This window comes from Acinonyx jubatus, chromosome D1 (genome assembly GCF_027475565.1).
Source record: "Acinonyx jubatus isolate Ajub_Pintada_27869175 chromosome D1, VMU_Ajub_asm_v1.0, whole genome shotgun sequence".
NCBI classification, from domain to species: domain Eukaryota; kingdom Metazoa; phylum Chordata; class Mammalia; order Carnivora; family Felidae; genus Acinonyx; species Acinonyx jubatus.
Genome location: NC_069390.1, coordinates 334,936 through 355,541, shown reverse-complemented (window position 1 = coordinate 355,541; position 20,606 = coordinate 334,936). Strand labels below are relative to the sequence as shown.

General features: G+C 61.3%; 1 protein-coding gene across 10 annotated transcripts; it reads right to left on the bottom strand.

Moving 5' to 3' along the window:
• Positions 1 to 29: 29 nt before the first annotated feature.
• On the bottom strand, positions 30 to 20,521 carry LRRC56 (leucine rich repeat containing 56). Of its 10 annotated transcripts, XM_027051341.2 has the most exons (15): positions 18,779 to 20,029; positions 17,630 to 17,856; positions 16,967 to 17,206; positions 16,309 to 16,487; positions 12,663 to 12,750; positions 12,004 to 12,064; positions 4,524 to 4,620; positions 4,251 to 4,451; positions 3,670 to 3,769; positions 3,337 to 3,591; positions 2,772 to 2,948; positions 2,629 to 2,693; positions 2,279 to 2,415; positions 1,938 to 2,059; positions 30 to 567 (listed from the first exon to the last, which is right to left on the bottom strand). In XM_027051341.2, exons 4-15 carry the CDS (start codon positions 16,471 to 16,473, stop codon positions 236 to 238), a joined length of 1,800 nt encoding a protein of 599 aa, XP_026907142.1. In that variant the 5' UTR covers positions 16,474 to 16,487; positions 16,967 to 17,206; positions 17,630 to 17,856; positions 18,779 to 20,029; the 3' UTR covers positions 30 to 235. The 10 variants fall into 10 exon arrangements, with proteins under 10 accessions (XP_026907142.1, XP_053058678.1, XP_026907140.1 ...); XM_053202703.1 differs by lacking the exon at positions 17,630 to 17,856 and having other exon boundaries at positions 1,938 to 2,056; positions 16,967 to 17,029; positions 18,779 to 20,052; XM_027051339.2 differs by lacking the exon at positions 17,630 to 17,856.
• Between the last annotated feature and the right edge of the window lie 85 nt (positions 20,522 to 20,606).

Genomic DNA, 20,606 nt, shown 5'->3' with positions numbered 1-20,606 from the left:
AGCGGGGCCAGCGGTGGGGAACTGGGCTCTTCCTTGTGCCCACCCCTGGCAGTCCCAACCCCCGCACTCCCCTCCACCAAGAAGGGTCCCTCTTATGTCAAGCCTATTTCCCGCCCCCCAACACACTCTCCAAGATGCTCTGGGTTCCATGAGGCCAGAGTTCACATGGGGCTCCCACGACCACACTGGGGCTCCTTGGCCCGCAGTCCAGGCCAGCTTGGCAGCGGGTGGGGGGTTACACTAGGGGTGGGATTGGGCTGGGGTGATAGGGTTCAGGTGCTGCACGCACCGGAGGCCGGGGAGGTCTGGCTGCTGGATCCGGGGCTGGCTTTGGGCTGGGACATCCTTGGGCTCGAGGGTTCGGCCCTGAGGCCACCTCCAGACCTCTTAGAGCTGTCACCGCAGCTAGCCCCTGACCCAGGCCAGGCCTCAAGCTGCCTAGGGCTCTGAGCCTACGCCTCCTGAACTGCAGGTCTGTGGACCCCCAGAAGGTGTTGCTGGAATCAGATGGCAAGGGGAACTTAGGGGGAGAGGGGATCAGGTTACAGCCTGAGGTCCTAGAAGACTCTGGAAAACAAGGAAAGAGAGCTTGTCAGACAAGGGTCCCCACAGGGATCAGTAGATGGGGCGAGGGCCACCACAGCAAGGTGGCAGTGTCCCCTGGGACCCCTCCCCCAGCCCTTCACCCCCTCACAGCGGCACCCCTCTCCTCCACTTCCTGTGCTCCCCTGGGAGGCTGTGGCTCTGCGGCCTTGTGACTTTGCTGGGGCCACACCCACTTCTGGGCATGCAGAGGCCACAAAGTCTGAGCTCTGGCTTTGGGTCACTGAGTCGCAGCACCAAGAGTGGCCCTGGGCCAGTTCCTAACACTCCGCTATAGAGTGAGGCCCTGGCACCCCCCTCAGGGCAGACTGGGAGGTGTGGCCGTGACCAGTGAGTGCTTCCCTGGACCTGGCCTGGAGTGGGAGGCCCTGGCACCCTTCTGTCCCTGGGTCCCCACTGTCTGTTACTCCCGCTGGCTGCTCTGCCTGTCCTCTGTCTCCCCCCGCCCCCCCCCAACAGCCCAGGCACAAGCCCACACAGGGAAGGGCACAGGCTTTGTCTGTCCTGTCCCTCTTCCATCCTGGGCCTTTTGACTCCCCAACCCACAGGAGGGTCATTCAGCCAACCTTTAAGCCTATGGCCTATGAAGGGAAACAAAAATAATATAAAAACAGGGAGGGGGACCAAACAGAAGAGACTCTTAAATATGGAGAACAGAGGGTTACTGGAGGGGTTGTGGGAGGGGCTACATTGGGGAGGGGCACTAACGAATCATTGTTGCACTATATGCTAACTAATTTGGATGTAAATTTAAAAAAATAAAAAATCAAATTAAAAAAAAAGCGCCTATGGCCTATGTACTTGCTGCCCCTGCTTACAATGCCCCCTTCCCAGGCTTGCCCCCTCAGTTCTACGCGTCAGTTCAGACCCTTCCTCCAGGAAGCCTCCCTGGGCCCTGCTGCGTGAGGGTCTCTACAGCCCCCCACGTTTGTTCCATGCAGGACACTCGCGTCCTGGGCCCAGCACACAGGCCCTGTGTGCAGGGTAAGGGCAGCACCCTCCCCGCCTCAGTCCCCTGGCCCATTTGGCGGCCTCTCCCCTCCTTTGGCCTGTGCCCTGCTCCCTGCCCAGTGGGCCTGTCCTGGCCACTCATTGCCACCCTACCCTCTCTTTCAGTCCAGAGCCCCTGCTCATACCCCCTTTTGTCCAGCCCTTGGGGCATTATTATCCCGAGCGCTCAGGGGAGGAGGACTTGGGATTGGAACCCTTGACTGTAAGTCCTCACCATCAGGAGAGGCCCTCCCCGTTACAGCCCCTCTCAGAGTCCAGCTGAGGAAGGGGACCCAAGCCGATGAATGCTGGTCTGGGGCAGTGAGTGGGGTCACTCTTAGTACCTGGGACCAGACATTGGGGGCCAGAGGGAGTCCTGGGCTTAGATTCGTCCTCTTGTTCTTCGGGCGCCCCCCGTGGGCCCCAGGGGGCTGTGGCACCTTCCTGCTGGGACTCCAGGTACCTACTGGGGAGGGGACCAGAGGGGGGAGGGGGTGCAGCCCTGCCCTTAGGGCCATTCCCAAACGAATGTGCTCTGGGGTGGTCCCCCAGCCTCAGGCTCCCACGGCCAGCTGCCCCAGCCATCCGGGGTACCTAGGCAGCCCCCCCTCCCCTGCCATGACCTCCCACCAAACCAGGACATGCAGTGGTAGGTCTGGGGGCCGGGAGGGGGAGGGGCACCCACCGAAGGCGCAGCTCCCTCCCGGCCTGGAGCCTAGACAAGGCCAGGAGGTCACTGCTGTCTGCAGGGTCAGGCCCTGGGGTGGAGGCACTGGCAGCCAGGTCCTCCTGTGGGGCCAGCTGCTCCGGAGGTGTCCAGGCCTGAGGAGAGAAGGGGCTGGTTTGGGGGCACAGCCTTCGAGGGGGCTAGGTGGGGGGCACCCTGAAGGCAGGACTCATCTGGCTGTGCAGGGTGTTGGGGAGGCTGGGACTTCTGGCCAGCAGTGACTGTAGGCCAGGGCATTGCCAGGCCAGCACACGGGTCCCCTGTGGTAGCACTGCAGTTGTGACCCACTTGGGGGTGACAAGCCACACCTGGCACTGGTGTCGACGCTCCCGCAGGCCTTTGGTGGGGTTTCCGCAGAGGACTCGGCTACTACCTGAAGAAGAGGGGTGGCTGGGTCTGTTCTGGGGCTGAGGGGCTGCGGGGTCAGCTTTGTGCAGAGGTGGGTAGTTACCGTGGGTGAGGTTACTGGTGTCGTCCTGTGGAGCTGGGTCCTTGGGAAGCAGGCCTCCCGGCAGGGGACCCCCAGTGACCAGTAGGGAGAGGGGCCGTGGCCTGGGGGCCCGTGGCTGGGTCTCAGGCAAGGAGAGCTGGGAGCCGAGTGTCCGGATGGGGGCTCCGTGGGGATGATCTACCCGAGGGTCAGAATCAGAGGTCACGGAAGCACACGTCAGCCGGCCAGCCCGTGACACTGTCCACAGGCCAGGGACCCCTGCCCCCTAACACGTGTCTGTGTGTCTGCAGGCCCACACCCCACCAGGCGCTGCTCTGCTCACAGGGAGGTTATCCTGGCCTGGGGGCAGGTATGCGGGGCTCTGGGGACAGAAAGTCAAGGCTGAGAAGGGATGTGAAATATGGCTGCTCATCTCTGAAAGGCCTAGGGGGGTGCTGGGGGGTGCAGAGCTCTCTTCCTGGGGGCGGCGGCGGGGGGGGGGGGCGTCTTCTGGGGCTCCAGCCGGTAAGGTCTCCAGTCGGGGTAGGGCAGCCCTTGTCAGAGGGCAGGGGAGTGGCCGCCATACCCAGCCCGGGGAACAGGCCTTCGGAGACACTGCCCTCCTTGATGGCCTCCTTCACCATGAGCCAGTCCTGGCGCAGCTCCCGGGGGGCCGGCACGGCCGTGTGTGTGGCTGGCACCTCATCCAGGACCCGTAGCTGTGGGATGAGCTTCCTCACCTCTGCCCGATAGTTGTAGCCGGGGGGCACCTGCAGGGTGGAGGGCGTGGCGGGCCTGGGTCTAGCGGGGCCCCTCCCGTGGCTGATTCCTCCAGACCTTCCTGTGGGTGCCGGCCTGGGTCACTCTTGGCCACCAGGGACTGCGGGGACCCTGAGCTCCCCCCCGCACGTGAACTCACCCTCTAGGCTCACAGCCAAGGTCCAGTGGTGTCCTCTGGCCTGTGGAGCTCCCCTGAGCCCAGAGCTGTGGCCTAGCTGGGCACCACCACCCCGTGGAGGCTAGCAGGGCAGGAAGAGTGCGCTCTGGGCACGGGCAGCGCGGGGGTGTGGGCAGCTGTGTGGGGTGTGCACAGGCCTGCGGGAGATGAGGGGGGCTCTGGACTGGGCGTGCACGGGGCTGTGTGTGAGTGTGCGTGTGTGATTCCATGTGCAGACCGAACCGGACACGCGTGGTTCCATGTGGTGTGTGCATGGGCCTCACGGGGGTCTGTGCGTGGGCTGGGGGCCTGTGTGCACGTGGCCCCGTGGGGTCTGGTCCCGGCCTAGAAGGTCTCCAGCGATAGCAGAGAATGAGTTCCCGGTGAACAAGTCACAGGGTGCAGGTGGACTGTGCCTGGGGGACGCGCCTGGGGACGATCCCGCCGCCCTGCCTGGACATGACCAGCGTCCGGGTGGGCGGAGAGGCCCCTGGGGCCGTGGGAGGGCCAAGAGCGTCTCCCCATCCCGTGCACGTGCTTCCCCTGGCGCCCACCAGACGCACCTCGTTGGAGGGGCTGGGCCCTGGCCGCAGGCACACCAGGTTGCCCTCCAGGGTGAGCGTGGCCAGCCTCGGGCACAGCTGCAGGTAACGCACCTGCTCCAGGACCTCCACACTGTTACCCTCCAGGTCCAGGACCTCCAGCTGCTCCAGCAGGCACAGCGGGCTCAGGTCTGAGATGTTGTTGTAGGAGACGTAGAGCTCCTGGGACAGCAGGGGGCCTCAGCCAGGGCTTGGTCGGCACCCTCTCCCCAGCCCGGGGCACCACAGACCCACCTTCAAGGCCGGGAAGCAGCCAATGCCATCCAGGTCGGTCAGGCCGCAGCGGGCCAGCCACAGCACCCGCAAGCGGCCCAGGGAGGTGCCCAGGTCTCTGCGGAGGGCAGGGTCGCCTGGTCAGCGCCGTCCTGGGCTGGAGGGCCACGTGTGTGTCCACGAAGGCCCTGTGCTATGCCGCGAGCCCATCCACCACCCTCATCTGGCTCTCTCCAGGTGCAGGGCTGCCCATGACCTGTGGCTGGTGCGTGGCAGCCTCCAGGCTGAGGAAAGGGCCCCGGAGCCCCCTGCCTCCCTGCCTCCCTGCCTTCATTCCTTGCTGCAGACTCCCCCGGTCTGGGCACTGCAGAAGCCACCTCCTCCTGCCCCCCACCCCCGGAGGGCTGGGTCTGGCGGAGGGGAGACGCCTTTGGGCGGGGTTATTTGGCTGAGCCGCACCCACCCACCATCTGCTGCAGCGGGGAGGGGGGGTTGGGCAAGGCGGCCCTGCCCCAGTGGGATCAGCCCCACTCCCTTTCTGGGCCGTGCTTGTGTCTGGCTGCCCCAAGTTACACCCCCTCTGCCAGACAGCTGTGCCTGCAAGACCTCCCCCACCCCTGCCCGGGGCCGTCCCCTGCCCAAGCCTTGTCTTGGCCCATCGCCCTCCCTCTGCCGCCACTCCCCTGCAGATGGGCAGGCCGGTGCTGCCTCATCTTAGAACAACGCTGGGGCTCTCTGGGCCCACTGCTGCCTGCAGGGGCCCTTCATTCCTGGGTGCCCCCTGACAGGGTGTATCCTTTCATCGGGTTCGGGGAGGTTCTTGATGGCATTTCTTTTGTATTTCTCTCTCCGTGTTCCCCGTTCTCACATCTGGAGCTCTACCAGTCCTTCCTCGGTTGTCTGAGGATGACCCTCGCTTTCTTATCTTCTCTCCCCTGTTTCCATCTCTCTGCCTTGTCTTCTGCTTTCTGGGAGATTTGCTCATTTTCCAACATTGCTACTGATGTTTTTATGTTGGCCGTCATGTCTGACTCTTAAGTGCCCCTCATTGTCCTCTGCTCTTTTTTCGTAGCATGCTATTCTTGTTTTGAAGATGCCAAGAAGCCACATCTTCCGTGTCTCTCGCAGTATCTGCTGAAGTTTGGGGGTTTTACTCTCCTCCCTCTATTGCCTAGTCTCCCCCGGGACTTTTGCGTGTCGTGTTGCAGGCACCCTAATATTTCTAGTTGTACCATTAATAGCTTCTTGGGCATTCGAATTGGGGGCGAGGGCCTGAAATGCTGCTTAGAAGAGCTGCATTGCCGGGACCCTGATGTGGGGGGGCTTCCCTGCTGGGGCCTGGGGTGAGGGTGGGGACCAGTCGCTGCAGCGTGACTCCTGTGCTCCTGAAATCGCACCCCTGCGTTTTTTCGCCTCGGGACTTGGCGTCTGCCCTTCTCGCTGCTTAGCCGTTCCTGTTCCTGTGTCCTCCTCCCAGCCCTGTGACATCCCATGGCTTTTCTGCACGGCTTGGTGACTTCCTCAGACCTTCCAGTGCACATGCCCCCTCCTCCCACCATGGTGATGTCTGACCCACAGCCTCACCTGGCTGCCGTCCCCCCAACCTCCACGTCACCTTTGTGAACTTCACTCCCGTTACAGGGTCTCCACGTTCACCCCCAGTCCGCTGCAGCCAGTGTATCTTCCCATCATCTCTTAATTGGCTGAGGTCTGTGTCTAGTGACTTCTTCGAGAGGGGCCAATCAAACTATTTTCCTTGATCTGTAACTTATTCCGAAGCATTGGCTGGGCGTGGAATTCCCGTTCCTGCTTTCTTTCCACTGGGCATGTGGGCATCACCCCACCTCCTGGCCTTGAGTGTTTCTGTAGAGAGGTCCCAGGGAAACCACATGACTGGTTCACCTTCAAGGTGGAGGTGATGCCTTTCCTCGGCCACCTCCAGATTTCATCTTCACGTCCAGTAACTTCATTAGGGTGCGTTCCAGTGTTAGCTGGCCACCTTTGATTTTTCCCTTCAATGTGTGGTTGAAAGTCCTCTTTTGTGTCTCACAAGTTTTCTTTTTTTAAATTTTTTTTCAACGTTTATTTATTTTTTTTGGGACAGAGAGAGACAGAGCATGAACGGGGGAGGGGCAGAGAGAGAGGGAGACACAGAATCGGAAACAGGCTCCAGGCTCTGAGCCATCAGCCTAGAGCCCGACACGGGGCTCGAACTCACGGACCGTGAGATCGTGACCTGGCTGAAGTCGGACGCTTAACCGACTGCGCCACCCAGGCGCCCCTAGGTTTTCTTTTTTTAAAACAATTTTTTTTTTTTACTTTTATTTATTTGAGAGAGAGAGACAGAGAATGAGAGAGAGAGAGGGAGACACAGAATCCAAAGCAGGCTCCAGGCTGTTGGCACAGAGCCCGACGCGGGGCTCGAACCCACAAACTGTGAGATCATGACCTGAGCTGAAGCCGGACACTCAACCGACTGAGCCACCCAGGCGCCCTCACAAGTTTTCTTTAACCTTTAACTATTTGTTCTGTTCCATTATTTCGGTTTCCTTCTGAAGCGATTACAGTTACGTGCCCAGCAGACCCTCCGCCTGCCCTTCACCCTTGTGGTTCGTCCAGACGCCGTTTACGGACAGGTGTGGTCGTTTTGACTGTTCCTGTTCTCCACGCGGCACGTTGTGCTGGGTTTCCTGCAGGATCTCTTTGGAGTGTGTCTTCATTTCTGAGATGGTATTATTGTTCCATTCCATTTCTTTTCAGAGTCTGCTTGTGACCTGTGGTTCAGACCCGAGGGGCACGGCCAGAGTGGGCTGCGGGGGGCGGGGGGGGGGGGCTAGGTGGCTACGTGCCCAGCCGAAAGCGGGGAATTCCAGTGTTACAGAAGAGTGGGTACGGGGGAATAACTAGCAGATTTTGCCTCATCTCAGATTCAATAGGAAGATTACCGAATATTTGGAAGTAATGACAAAGAGCAAAGCACGCGGAATTTGTGGAACCATGCCTGACGCTGTCCAGGAAGACAGAGCTGCATCTTCAAGTGTGTTTCTCAGAAAACTAGAAGGATCGCCACAACAGAGCTACGCATTTCGCTCAAGGAGCTGGAAAGAGGACAACAGCACATTTCAAACAGAACAAGAAGTGAAGACACAATAAAGATGCGGGCGAGACGAGTAACAACCAGACTGTACAGAAAACCAACAGAGCCGAGAGCCGACTCCGCAAAAAGTTAACGGACAACCTCCCGCAAAGCGAAGGTGAGGAGACGATGCCAACAAATACACGGCGTTTCAAAGGAGGAAGAATTACAGCCAGCGCAGCTGTGGCAAACAAACAGAAGACACTGTAAACAAAATATAGACCAACATTTTTGAAAACCTAGATAAAGCGGGCACGCAAGGAAATACGAAACTCGGTTAAAGAAATTAAGTGGTGATGGCCATCCCCCAACCCTCACAGTCCTCAGACCTGGACTGGTTTTCGTGAATTAATTTAAAAATGTTTATTTATTTGTTTTGAGAGAGGAAGAGAGAAAGAGAGCAGGGGAGGGGCAGAGAGGGAGGGGGAGAGAGGGAGGGGGGGAGAGGGAGAGAGAGAGAGAGAGAGAGAGAGAGAAACCCAAGCAGGCTCTGTGCTGTCAGATCCCGACGGGCTGGATCCCACGACCCTGGGATTGTGACCGGAGTCAAAAGCAAGAGTCGCACACTCAACCGACAGAGCCACCCGGACGCCCCTACCGGTTTTAAAAGTAAGTTGTAATGAGCCACCAAGGAGTCGACAATGTCGATCTTCCACAACAGTTTTGCACACAAGAAGTTTAAAAAATAGAGCCGTCGAAAAGGACAGTTAGAGGGGGAGGCAACGTAGGCGTCAACCCCTGATCCCAGAACCAGGGAAGTACAGGGCAGGTGAAGGGCTGGCCCTCGTGAGCACGGACAGGAAGACTGCCGAGCAAATAGAATTCAAAGTCACAGTGATGTTAACTCAGCATGACCCAGTAGTCCTACCGCAGACGCACAGGGAAGGATCACCACCACCGATGGGGTCCAGGAGTATCGTTTCGTGATTGTGTGGACAGACGCAGAGAAACTGAGACACGTGCCCGTTCAGACAGACAGAAACCAAGCGTGCCCGCGGCCGTCTTTGCTCGTATTTCACGTCGTGCCGCGGGGCGGGCCCGCCGAGGCTACGGGGTGAGACGAAGAAGCGTGTGGGCTAGAAGGGAAAGTTGCCGGTCTTTCTATCTTCAAGACAGAAACCCCGACTGAATTAACAAATTACTGGGGTTCTAGGAGAGCTTGGCAGTTTTGCTCTGTCGAAAATCAAGACACGAGGTTGCCAGAGACAAGACCCACGTATGAGAGTCGGTAGTGCTGTACTGATGGAAAAGAAATCTACGCTACATCAGCGTAGTTCTCTACGTTTATAGCAACCAACCAGAAAATACAAAAGAAACGGAGCCCCATTCGTGACTGTAAAAATCCCGTAAACATGTGGGCCTTTAGTTCTGGTCTCAGGGAGGCCGATGTCCTGCCCTGTCCCAAGCAGCAGTGGGGACGGGAGGGGTGGCTCCTGGCTGAGCTCAAGCTGCCTCGGTTCACGATCACATTCTGTTCCTGGCGGCTGGTGCCGGACAGTGTGACAGGACGCGGTTCTACACAGAGAAACGCAGGAGGGACGCTGGGAACCTGCTTGTTCTTACTGTCAGACGCAGGAGGGCACGTTGCCCATTACAGGATGAAGGGTGTCCCCCCTCCCAGCAACACGTAAGTCAAAGTCCTACCTGCCAGCACCTCAGGATGCGACCCTGTTTGGAGAAGGCGTTGTAGCACGTGTAATTATTAAGACGAGCTCCCCACGGCGCGGGGTGGGCGCTAATATCGTCTGGTGTCCTTATGAAAAGGGGACGTGGGGACGCAGGTGGGGACACAGGGAGGATGCCGTGTGAACGTGGGGGCAGAGACGGGGTGGAGGCGCCTAGAAGCCAAGGAGCGCCGAAGACGGCAGCAAGCTGCCCCCCCCCCCCCCCCAGTGGAGCGGAACGAAACGGCTCCTCCCTCGCAGCGCCAGAAGGAGCCAGGGCCGTCCACCTTCGCCTTGACTTCTGCTCTGCCTAACCGGGAAAGACTACATCTCTGCTGCTCGGGCCTCATGCGTGCCGGTCACGGCTGCCTCTTCCGCGGCCTGGAACGGGGCTCGGCCCGGGTGCGCGCTGGGGGATACAGCGTCCCGTGACCTGCGGCAGAAGGCTTTCTATCTGATAACAAACTTCCTACCTAGGGGAAGCTTAAAGACTCGTTAAAAACGTAAAAGAGCACACGGGTGGAGAGCTATTCATCTCCGTGAACGTGTATGGGTAACAAATAAACCCAAAGTAGCGGGTGAATCTTTCTTCGCTGCAAAGAGAATTCGGAAAGAGTCGTGCGGGCAACGCCCGACAAACAGATCGTAAACGTCAAATACGAGAAGCGTTCGGGAGCAGCCCGGTCGTTTTGGGAAAAGGAAGGCGACGAGGAGGCCGTCGGATACGGACACGTGAACACACAGCCCTAGGAGTACAGGCAGCGTGGCACTGGTGCAGGACAGACGGACAGACGCCGCCGAGAGCTCCCACGTCCACATCTGCGCGAGGACCCGATAAGTGGCAGAGTGGTCTGTAGGGAGGTGGTGGGTTGCTGGAGAGACGATGTCGGGAAAAGGGGCTCACCGTATGGCAGGAATTAAAACTGGGTCCCTATCTCGTGCCGCCATTGAAGGCGACCTCCCAGGTAGAGACCGTAAGAGTGAAGGAAAGGAGAGGCAGAATAATCCCGCGACTTCGGGGGCGTGGACGAACTTCCTGGATGAGACCCAAATCACCAGCCAGAATTGACGGACTGAGTCAAAACAAAGGGTTTCTGTGGAAGCGAAGGCCGCCACAGGCGAGGTCAGCGGGGGCAGGCGGGCTGAGGAGCCTCGCAGAGTCTAAGCCACGCTCAGCCCGTGTGATCAAGAACATCCGCCTTCACCCGCGACATTTCAGCTGCTGAATTCTCTCTCAGCCGCCGACAAACGGACAGACATTACGTCAAAATCATTTTTCAGCCCTTAAGATACTGCCTGAGATTTTATTTTTTTAAGTAATCTCTACGCGCAACGTGGGGCTCGAACTCACGACTCCAGACCAAGGGTCGCACGCTCCTCTGACTGAGCCTGGGCGCCCCACCCCGGCCTGAGATTTTAGTGCCCTTAGTATGGCTGTTATCAGCTAAGCCGCACATGAATTTACTGGATTGCCATGCTTAATTAGATAACTTCCTTTTACAAACTGTTGTCCACTTTCAGCCCGTGGAGATTTGCAAACCTCGTGTGGCCCAGTTTCAGGATTCAGGAAGAGAAAACTTAAAAGACTTGCTACATTTGTCGCTGCTGTTATCAAGGGACAGAACGTGTTTTCTTGCAATTTATGATCTAATCATTTTTCTTGGAATTGGGTTTTTTTTGTTTTCTTGGAATTGAATTATTTTGTTTTGCTACAAATGATGTATCATATTTCTTAATTTTATAATACGTTCCACTTCTCTGTAGTTTTCATCCTTTCGTTTATGAGTTTTATACACTTCATTATTCGCTGAGCTAATCTGAAGCCTCAACAAGGAAGGAGTAAACAGGATTTTTTGTCTTTGTTGATTTCTCTGTCAGAACACTGCTTAGCCGCACGTTCAAGGCACGTTCCTGAAACCCCACTTTCTAGACCCTCACTGCAGACACGGTGCCCTCTGTGCCCCCTGAGGCCCGTTCTCTGCTCTGGCCCTTGGGGCTGAACCTGACCTTTATTTGATAAATAACAGTATAAATAAGGAAAATCAAGAAAGCATTCGAAGGAGGTTGCTTCATAGATACCTTTCTGGACTCCCCTAGACATGACTGGGTGCTGAGAGCCCATTTAAAACGTCTGGATCATTTTCCAGAATTCTGACCGGACCCCCTGCCTCACGCTGGCCGGCCCTGGCTACGTAAAACCCATTTTGCTCCGACACCAAAAACAGTCTGATGTTGCTTCAGCTTTGCTCTTTCTGGCCAACGACGTAAACAAAGGACGTTAATCTGTCTTTAGTTTTTTGAATTTTGTCTCTTAAGTTGATGACTCACGTGCCATTACGTTTTACGTGCCCCGCCGCAGGGACGCCTGAAACCCTGAAGGCTTGGGTGGTACTGGGGCACCCACCGGAGACCCCTTGCTTGTTGGGGACTCTTTGCCAAAGATGGGGAGCATCTTCCGGGCACCCCGTGGTGGGTCCTTGGAGACCTGGTGTGACCAGCCTGAAGCTGACTACAGGCTCTGAGCGGTGTGTGTCACTCTCAGCAGGTGCCTCCAACAAACTGGGGGTGGGTGACACGTGCCACATGTCCCAGAGTGAGGCTGGAGGGCGGGCATTAGGGCCCGGACACAGAGGCAGCAGGACGCCAGGAGGCTCTCGGTGGGGACCCCCCCCTCCGCTGTGATCCCAGGGCAGGTACTCACCTCACGGAGCCCAGGCAGCTACCGTTCAGCTTCAGCTGGCTGAGGTTGGGCAGGTGCACCCCTGGGGGCCAGAGGAGGGAGAGGTCAGAGACTAAGCCTTACCCCTCACTCACCTCTCTGCACCCTCCGGAGACATCCGTGCCCCTTGGCCCCTGATCGATGGCTGCTCTGAGTCCTGGAGGCAACCTCGCGGCTGTGTGCTTCACACGGGCAGGGGACACGTGAGCAGACGGGCCCGTCCGGAAGGCCAAGAGGCCCCAGGACTCCAGGAGTCCCCTCGGAGGAGGGGCGCCCCATTGGTGTGGCGGGGCCGCCACAGCTTGGGTCCTATCCCGGAGCCACATCCCAGATCCAGCCACAGGCACCCCACACCATAACCTGCATCAACTGGCGGCTCTGTTCCAGAGCACAGGAACCCCCGAGCCCGTGTCCTTGTGCACCCTAAAACCCCCAGGGAAAGGGTTCTGAGCTAGACTCCTTCCAAGAACGGGGCATGGACCCTGCAAGACAGTCCCCAATCCCTGAAAGAGGGATGCAGGGCAGGCCCGTGGGGTGCGGTGGTCCGAAGGCCGAAGCCTGGCAGGGAGCCCTCCAGCGAACGGACCCTCACGAGGTCTGACCTTGCCAGCGGTGGGGTGTGGACAGGGAGGGGCTCTCACCGAAGTTCCCCAGGCTGCTCTCACGGGTGCTGACGCACATCTCCAGCATGCCCACCAGTCGAAGGTCATCTACCTGGGCCAGGGCGCGCTGCAAAAATCAACGAAGAGTCAGCCCTGGGGCCTGGCCCGTGGTCACTCCTCCCCAGTCTCCGCCTTCGGCTGTGGGGCTGGAGCAGGGGGCAGAAATGCCCGTGCCTCATCTGTGTTGACCTTGGCCAGGGATGGCTTTGGCTGCTGGGGCTCTTTGCAGACAAGGGCCTGCCCTGAGGGTGCCAGTGTCCAAATGAGACCCGGGCAACAGACCCAGTGTGTCGGAGCTCGGCGCCCAGTCTGCTGAGCGTGGCTGAACCACAGCCCCCCGGACCCGCGGACGAGCATGCCTGGACCCACCCACGGCGGCTGGGTGTTGTTTGTCACGGAGCGTGGCAGCCATAGCGGATTCATACAGAACGCGGGAGCTAGGCACGGTTCCCACGGTCCGCACGACAACACGACTAAACAACGTGACTGATTTGGGACCGGGTTGGGGGTCTGAAAAGGCGGACGCCTGTGCCATGCGAGACAGTCTCCTGCGGTAGCCTGGATGGCAGAAAACGTGCACGAGGAGCTTGTCGCGTTGAGTGGAGAGGTCCCAGCACGCTGCGGGTGGAGTGGGCTGAGCCCCCTTAGTGCCCTTGACAGGGGGCTGTCCAGAGGGAGGGGACAGAGCCCCGGAGGTTTGGAGCCCGTGGGTCTGAAAAATAAAATGCCCTCTCGATTCCAACCTGCAGGAGAGAAAGCTGAGAAGGGCTTGCAGGTAGGACGACCCAGTGAGCCAGTCTCAGGGACGAAGCCAGCTTGCCCGGCACCCACCGCACCCGCAGAGGCCCCGGGCTCTCAGGAGAGGCCCCGGCTCGCAGTGACAGAGTCCGCAGAGAGGACCGTGTCCGGACACAATCGCAAGTGTGGCTTTCGGTCCTGGCGTCGGCCGGACTCATTCGTACGGCGAAGCACACGGGCTGTGGGCCTCTGATGACCAGGCCGCCGCGGCCCGGACGGGGGGTCACGGAGGTCGTCCGCAACAGCGGCCCCTTCCCCAGCCGGGAGCCAGGTGGAGAAGGGGGCCCCAGGATGGACAGAAGCCACACCAGGGACAGAACGATCTCCAATCAATGCGTGTTCCCAGCACAGGGCACCCAGACATTTGTTGGGTGGGGGTCAGTGCCACCAGACCAGGTCCCCCCCCTCTCAACTGGGAGAGGCTGGCAAGGTAGCCTGTTGTGTCCCCCTCTGCAGGCTGGCTGGGGGGCCACGCTGGTCCTCACGCCCGCCTGGGTCTCACGGACAGGCCCTTCTTCGGATGTGTGCGGTATAGTTTCCTCCCCGGACACTGGACTTGCCTGAGACGGGGCGCGTGGGGACTCGGGGAGTGTGCAGGGTCTGGATGTGGGGGTGGGTAGGCCGCCGCTCACGCCGGTCGCTCCTCCCCTGAATTAGAACGGTGCGCCCATTCCCTGGCGGGCGACAACACAGACCCCAGAGCAGGTGGCCTCGTCCACGCTGGGCTTGGCGGAGGGAGCCCACGAGTTTGCACCTGGGGTTCGCCCGCTGCTCACCCCGGCGTCGGCCCTGAGCAGGGTGGTCCCGTGTGGCCCCTCGAGCCTGGATCCCAGCGGGAGCCCGCGGTGCGGCTGGGAGCAGGGCAGCCTCAGGACGGACACCTGTCTTTGGAGCCAGAGTCTGGGAGGCTCATGGTCAGCGTTGTGGCCACAGACGACACACGGGATACAGCGATCCCCCTGCCAAGGGGTTGGGGACTGCTGGTGGGCGCCTGAGCGTCAGCGAGATTCACCCGGGAGCAGTCTGAGGTGGGCGTCCACGTGGGTCTGAGGAGACAGCTTCGTGGCACGTTCGCACCCCGCCCGGGCCTGAGGTTGCGGGGATCCCAGGCTGTACAAAGCCTTCTGTGTGACGGGGCCCTCTGGGGAGTGTCCCGCCGGCCATCCGAGGAAGGCACGGCGGCCATACCTCCTCCTGCAAACATCCTCCCTGTTGGGCACTGTCAGCCGAGAAGGAACACAAAACGAAGGGAAATGAAACACAGACACTCCGTTGAGCACTGGGAGTGTCTGTGGCTCCGCGGATGCTGGGGCGGGGGGCGGGGGGGGTGGTTCCTGCACCCGGACTGCAGCCCCCTGGCCCAGAGCCTGTGTCCTGTCTCCTCGGCCTCTGGCATGAGCTCACTTCCAGGCCCTGAGGGTGCTCACGGCGGGCTCGCTCAGTCGGCCTGGCCTAACTCCTAGTGTGTGGTGCTCGGTGGGTGCTGAGGCTAGGTCCTCGTGGGGCAGGTGAGGGTCACTGCCCTCCCTGGCCCTCCCTGCCCCTGCTCTGCTCCCAGCCAGCTGCTCTGTCCAGCAGAGGACGCTCCAGCCCTGTGCCCAGGTCGACCGGTGCCCGAGTCCCCTCTGAGAGCCAGGCCGTCGTGTCAGGGCAGCCCGGGCTCCCCGTGGCCCTAGGCGTGCCTGAGACAGGAGCACCACCCCGAGCTCTGTGCACACTGGCCCCCTCCAACACGTCCGCCCGCTGTGTCTGAACCCAGACCTCACTGGCACCAAGGGACACAGGACCCCAGAGCTGGCCAGCACGGAGGTGGCCTGCAGCTGTGAATCCGTCTCTGTCCCCTGGGGCCCTGTCAGGGGGGGCTGTTGAGGAGCTGGTGGGGGGCCGTCCCGATGTGCTCCGTGCTGGACCAAGGCACTGGGAAGTCTTGGGCTCGCAGGGTGGCTGGAGGGCTGCACGCACAGAGGAGCCCGTGTGGAGCGCGGGGACAGGGGCCTGGCAGGCGAGTCCCACCCGCGCCGATCTCTGAGTTGGCCGGGGAGGCAGGTGGGGGCCTGGGGCAGCCAGGTTTCCTTCTGCTGCACGTCGGTGAGTATGTCACGGCAGGGCCTCCAAGGGACCCCTCTCCATGAGCCTCTCACCCTCTTACCCCGTGCAAGGGTGGGTGTGGCGGTGCCTGCAGCTGGCGGGGTCTGCCCCCTCGGCATGGCCAGCAGCGGGTGACGTGCAGAGCTGCCCAGAAGGGTCGCTGGGCAGGAATCGGGAGCCGTGAGGGCTCTCCGCGTCCTGGTGGGCCTCAGGACAGGGGCGGGGCTGACAGCCCCAGATGTGGGAGAAAGCCTTCAGCAGCTGCCCCAGACACAGTCGGTGGGACCCCGGAGCGGCCCCCACTTAACCAGCTGGGCCCAGACGCCAGGGCTCCCCTATTGAGCTTGTGTTTTATCTATCTATCCCCGGTGGTTCGCACCTGCTGTGTGCAGGGCACTTTGACGGTTCCCCACCCTGTCTCTTGCCGGGATGACAGCCACTTGAACGAGGGGCTCCTCGGGTTCATGGAGCGGTTCACAGAGGGGTCCCTGGAGCCCAGCACACAGCGGGTACCAGGCAAATACCTGTGGGATTCCTGGCCGGCTCATCCCCTTTGGGGTCCTGAATGGCGGGGGCACATCTGTGTCACCAAGCACCTGTGTCACATAGCAGGGCTGAGGACGTCTGTCAGCCAGACAAGCCTAGAGGGCTGGGGACCGAGGGCAGGCCGGACACCAGCCCTGGGATGCTGCCCCACGCGGAGCCCTGCGGCCTGAGCCCCCAAGCCCTTGGCACTCACCAGTCGGGCAGGTGACAGGTACTCCTCTACCAACTGCTCGCCATGGCTGCCCGGGTCCTTGCTCTTCGGGCAGGGGTTGTGCGGGCCTTGCCAGCTCAGCTCCCGCACCAGGATATCGGCTGTGCTCGGCCAAGGCCGGTGGGCTTTGTCCCAGGCCTGGTCCATTCACATCCAACCTGTTGGGGATGGGCAGAAGGCAACGATGCCAAGCCTTTGCTCTCCCTCAGATCTGCAGCCTGGCTTAAACCCCTGCACAGCCAGCCCCCGTGGGGCTCCCCCTGTCCGGCTCTGGGGGGCTGTCACTCATTTAGTTTCCCCCTGCCTGGGGGCCTCGTTGCGCAGCCCCCCCCCCAGTCCCCTGCTCAGCCTTAGCTCACACCCCACTTGGGTCTAGGAAGGTCATCCTCCAGGGCCCACAAGAGGGGTACTGGCTCTAGACTCCCCCATCTGAGGTCCTATGTAGGCTGTGAGATGTGGGACCCGGGGGGGGGAGCGTGCCATTGGCCCCAGGTCATGGTTGCTCTGTCAGCTGTGACCAGCAGCAAGCCGTTGCCTCAAGCCCTGTGCTGTGCGTCTCCCCCGATGGTCTCCAAGCGTGGGGGCCCAGGACTAGGCTCTCAGGCATTCCCCGACCCCCGTGCCCGCTGAGCCCCCTCACCTGAGGCAGCTGCCTTTTTCCACCACGGGTCAAACATTCAGGCAAGGTGTCCCCAAGTGGCACCTGCAGGAGAGAGGTGGGTTGGCCTCCTGGCCAGGTCACTGTGCCCAGGGGATCTGAGACAGGCAGGACTGAGGTCACAGGGCTCAGGAGTGAGCAGGTGCCGAGATGCATGGGGCTGCCAGTGTGGGGACTGGCCCTCAGGTGCTTTCAGTCATCCTGATGAGGGACCTGGACCGGCTGAAGAAGAAGTCAGGTGGTGGCTGGCGGCATCCTCTTTCCAAAAGGGGTTCCGGGTCTGCCACAGTGGACTGTCCCTCATGGGCTGGGCTCCCTGGCATGCCGTCCCTCCTGAGGGCCCCCAGCCCCAGGCCCCACAGGCGTTGTTCAGTGTGTCCCTGAGCCACCTGCACGAGGTTCGCCTGGCACTGGTCCTTAAAGATGCAGATACCCGCCAAGCCCCGGACCTGGGAATCGTCTCTGGGGTAGAGCCAGAAGTCTGCCCGGGATGTTCTGGCCACCTCCCTCCAACTGGGTTGAGGCCTCACTGACCCCTGCCCCTGTATTCCCTCCTCTCCTTCCTCGATTTACTCTGCTTATAAGTCTGACTCGTTCTATGGTCCTCTGCGTTTTACAACGCATCCTGGTGAGTGAGCACCTTACCCCAAGACAACGCGGGCTCTGTGCGGGCAGGATGCTTGCCCGCTGCATCCACAACGTACAGGGCTCTGCGCTAGTCACCAGCCACTGTTCTTATCTATCAGCCTCTGTGGACGTTCAAGACGCATCCTCTCCGCCATGCTTAGGGCAGGGAGGGTGGCCAGCTGGGCTCTGACAGAGGCCTTGGGAGGGTTGCCGAGCCCTGGCTCTGTGCGCCTCAGTGACCTCACCTGGAAAGTGACACAAACACCCAGGATCCAGGGAGGCTAAGGCCATGGGGTTTCCAGCCAGGATTTCTTTCCAAAAGTTCCTTCTGCTGCCTGCCTTTCTCTAGCTGGTGAAAAGCCCTAAGCCTGGCAGGAGGACCCCACCACTGTGCCTCCTGGCAATGTGCCAGCCACCCCACTCCCAGGCCTGCCAGCCTTGTGGAGATGGGAGTGCATGGGTTGGTCAGGCTGCAGCCCCAGGATGCCCTTGGCAGCCTTAAGGGCCAAGCCCGCTGCTCCTTCCTTCTGTGCCTGACAGCAGGTGAACAGAGGTCCTACCCCTGACGGGGCCCAGAGCATCGGTCTGGTCCAGCCCAAAGGTCTCAGGGTCCAAGGAGCAGGGCCTGTAAACACTGTCCCCTCACATTCGTGCACTGGCTGGAACCTGTCTGTGCTGTTCGTGGCTCTCTACTCCCAGCCCCTGCCCTGCCACTCTGCGAGCCCTACAAGCCTCCCAGGTTGGAAACCCACGGGGCTGTCTGTCCCCACAGCCCAGGCTAATGCCAGTCCCTGGTCTGGCTCATCAGCTCTCTGGGTCCCCTCCGCCCTCCAGGACTTCACCACAGCGGGAGGAGCTCTGAGGGCAGGGCCTGGTCCCCTGTGGGTCTCCACCACGGAAACTCCCAGAGCAGAGTCTGGGTCCCTGCCTCCCCATCTTCCCCAGAGGCGGGGCTTGGGGCCCCTCCTATCCCGGTGAGTGGGAGCCCGGCTACTGGTTTTGCGCAGGGCCCCTGGAAGACCAGATTTGACACCTGGGGTACCACTGAGTTCCCCACTGGCTTTGCTGCTTCATCCTGGGGCTTGCTCCTCGGCCTGTCTGCCCCGAGGCACGGGGGAGACAGCGAGGCCTGCGGCCCCGGGGCCCAAAGGCGTGTTTGGCTCTCACCTGAGGGGTTGGTCTGTGTGCCACCGCCCTGGGCGCCCTCCGCCGCCGGGGGCTCGCTGCGACTCCGGGTCGGTCGTTCTTCCGGGGGCAGGGTTGCGGGCCCTGGGCGCCATGGCAACGGGGCCGGAGCGTCATTTGAATACTCAAATATTCATGAGGCCGCGGGACGCTCCCCGACTCCCAGGTCGAGCCACGCCCCTTTAGCAACAGTTGCTCAGACAGGGAGAAGGGGGCGGGGCAGCAGCCAACCCGGATCGGGATCAGGAGCGTCGGGCCCCGTAGGCCGCGGGCGCCCCCTGGGCTGGGAGGGAAGCCGGGGCAGAGGTGAGACGCCATCAAGCGGGGACGGCGGGGTGGGACGCAGACAGGCCAGGTGTCAGCCCCTGCAAAGCGGGTCTCTGGAGCAGACCAGCACCCACCTCTCCCAGCTGGGAGGGTCGCCCGGGAGGCCCTGGCCCTGGCCCTGCGGGATTTACCTCCGCCTCAGAGCGTGACGGATGCCAAAACAAAAGGAGCCCCTGAGGACGAGGCAAATGCAGACATGGACACCAGGAGGGGAGTTTGGAGGGTCCACGCTCGACAGGGACGCCACCACCCGCTTCCATTTGTGCACCTTTACTTCGCGTCTGTGCGCGTCAGGCGCAGGCCCGGCTCTGTTGTAGCAGCGGTGCAGTGCGCGGGACCGCCAGCCGGATACAGTCACGGCTGGTGGGGTCGGTGCTGTGATGGGGGCGGGGGTGGTCCCCGAAGGGGCCCTCCAAAGTCACGGCCTGCAGTGGGGTGAGCTCCCAGGGAACAGCACGGAGCGGGCACGGGAGGGGATAGGGGCAGGGCGGGGGTGCCGTCTGAGCAAAGCGAGGTTGGGTCTCACGTGTGATGAACGCATCATGCTTTCTGTAAAAATGAGAGGTGTGTTTATACATTGCACTGAAATTTTAAAAAATGTTAAAAACATGTCTTTCTTGAGAGGAGACAGGACATGCATGTTTGTGCTTGGGGCGTCACCCACTTGGGCAACTTTTGGGTTGGATTTGCTGGGTGCCGTTTGTTACCTGCACCGTCGGAGCCTCTGGGCTGGGGGAGCTAGGTGGGCCGGTCTGCGGGGCCTGCCCAAGTTGGGCGAGGCTGGTGGTGAGGGGATGCGGGAGAGGGGCTGCGCGGAGCCCTGGGAGGGGCTGCGCGCTGCTGAGAAGCAGCTGAAAAGACAGCGGGTCTCGCTGTTCCGCGGGCTCAGATGGGTCCCCGCCCAGCCGAGACGCCCCTGCACCGCCTGGCCCTGGGCGCACTGGCTGTGCCGCGCCCAGGACTCCGCCGGAGGTGCCGGGTGTCCTGGGAGGGTTGCTGGCGCCCGCTCCGGAGCCACCTGCGGGGAAGACGGGTGTCGGGCAGCCGAGCCCGCGGCCGCTGGGGGACCCAGAGGCTCCCGGCGCGGCCCGGGCCTGCTCCAGGCACCTGACCCCCGTCCCCGCCGCCCTCTCCGCCTTCCTCCGGCCCCCAGCCCGGGGGTTGTCCGCGGTGCTGACCCTGTGGGTCCCATCGTCCCTGAGGCTCGTCCCGTGGACTGACCCTTCCGCTCCGGGGCCCCCTCGGCGGGCTGCGCGTTGGGGGGCAAGGAAGTCCTCCCCGCCAGGGCAGGGGGCTCGAGCCGGACCGCAGCGACCCCGCCCCAGTCTACACCCGACCAGGGACCCGCCCCCCTGCGGGGCTGCTGTCTTCTCGGGAGAGTCCCGACCCTTTCGAGGTAAGCCGTCGTCCCCGGACCGGGGACCCCAGCGTCCTCCCGCCCGCCCGAGCCCAGCGCCCCTAGGCCGCGGCCCACGAGGGCCTC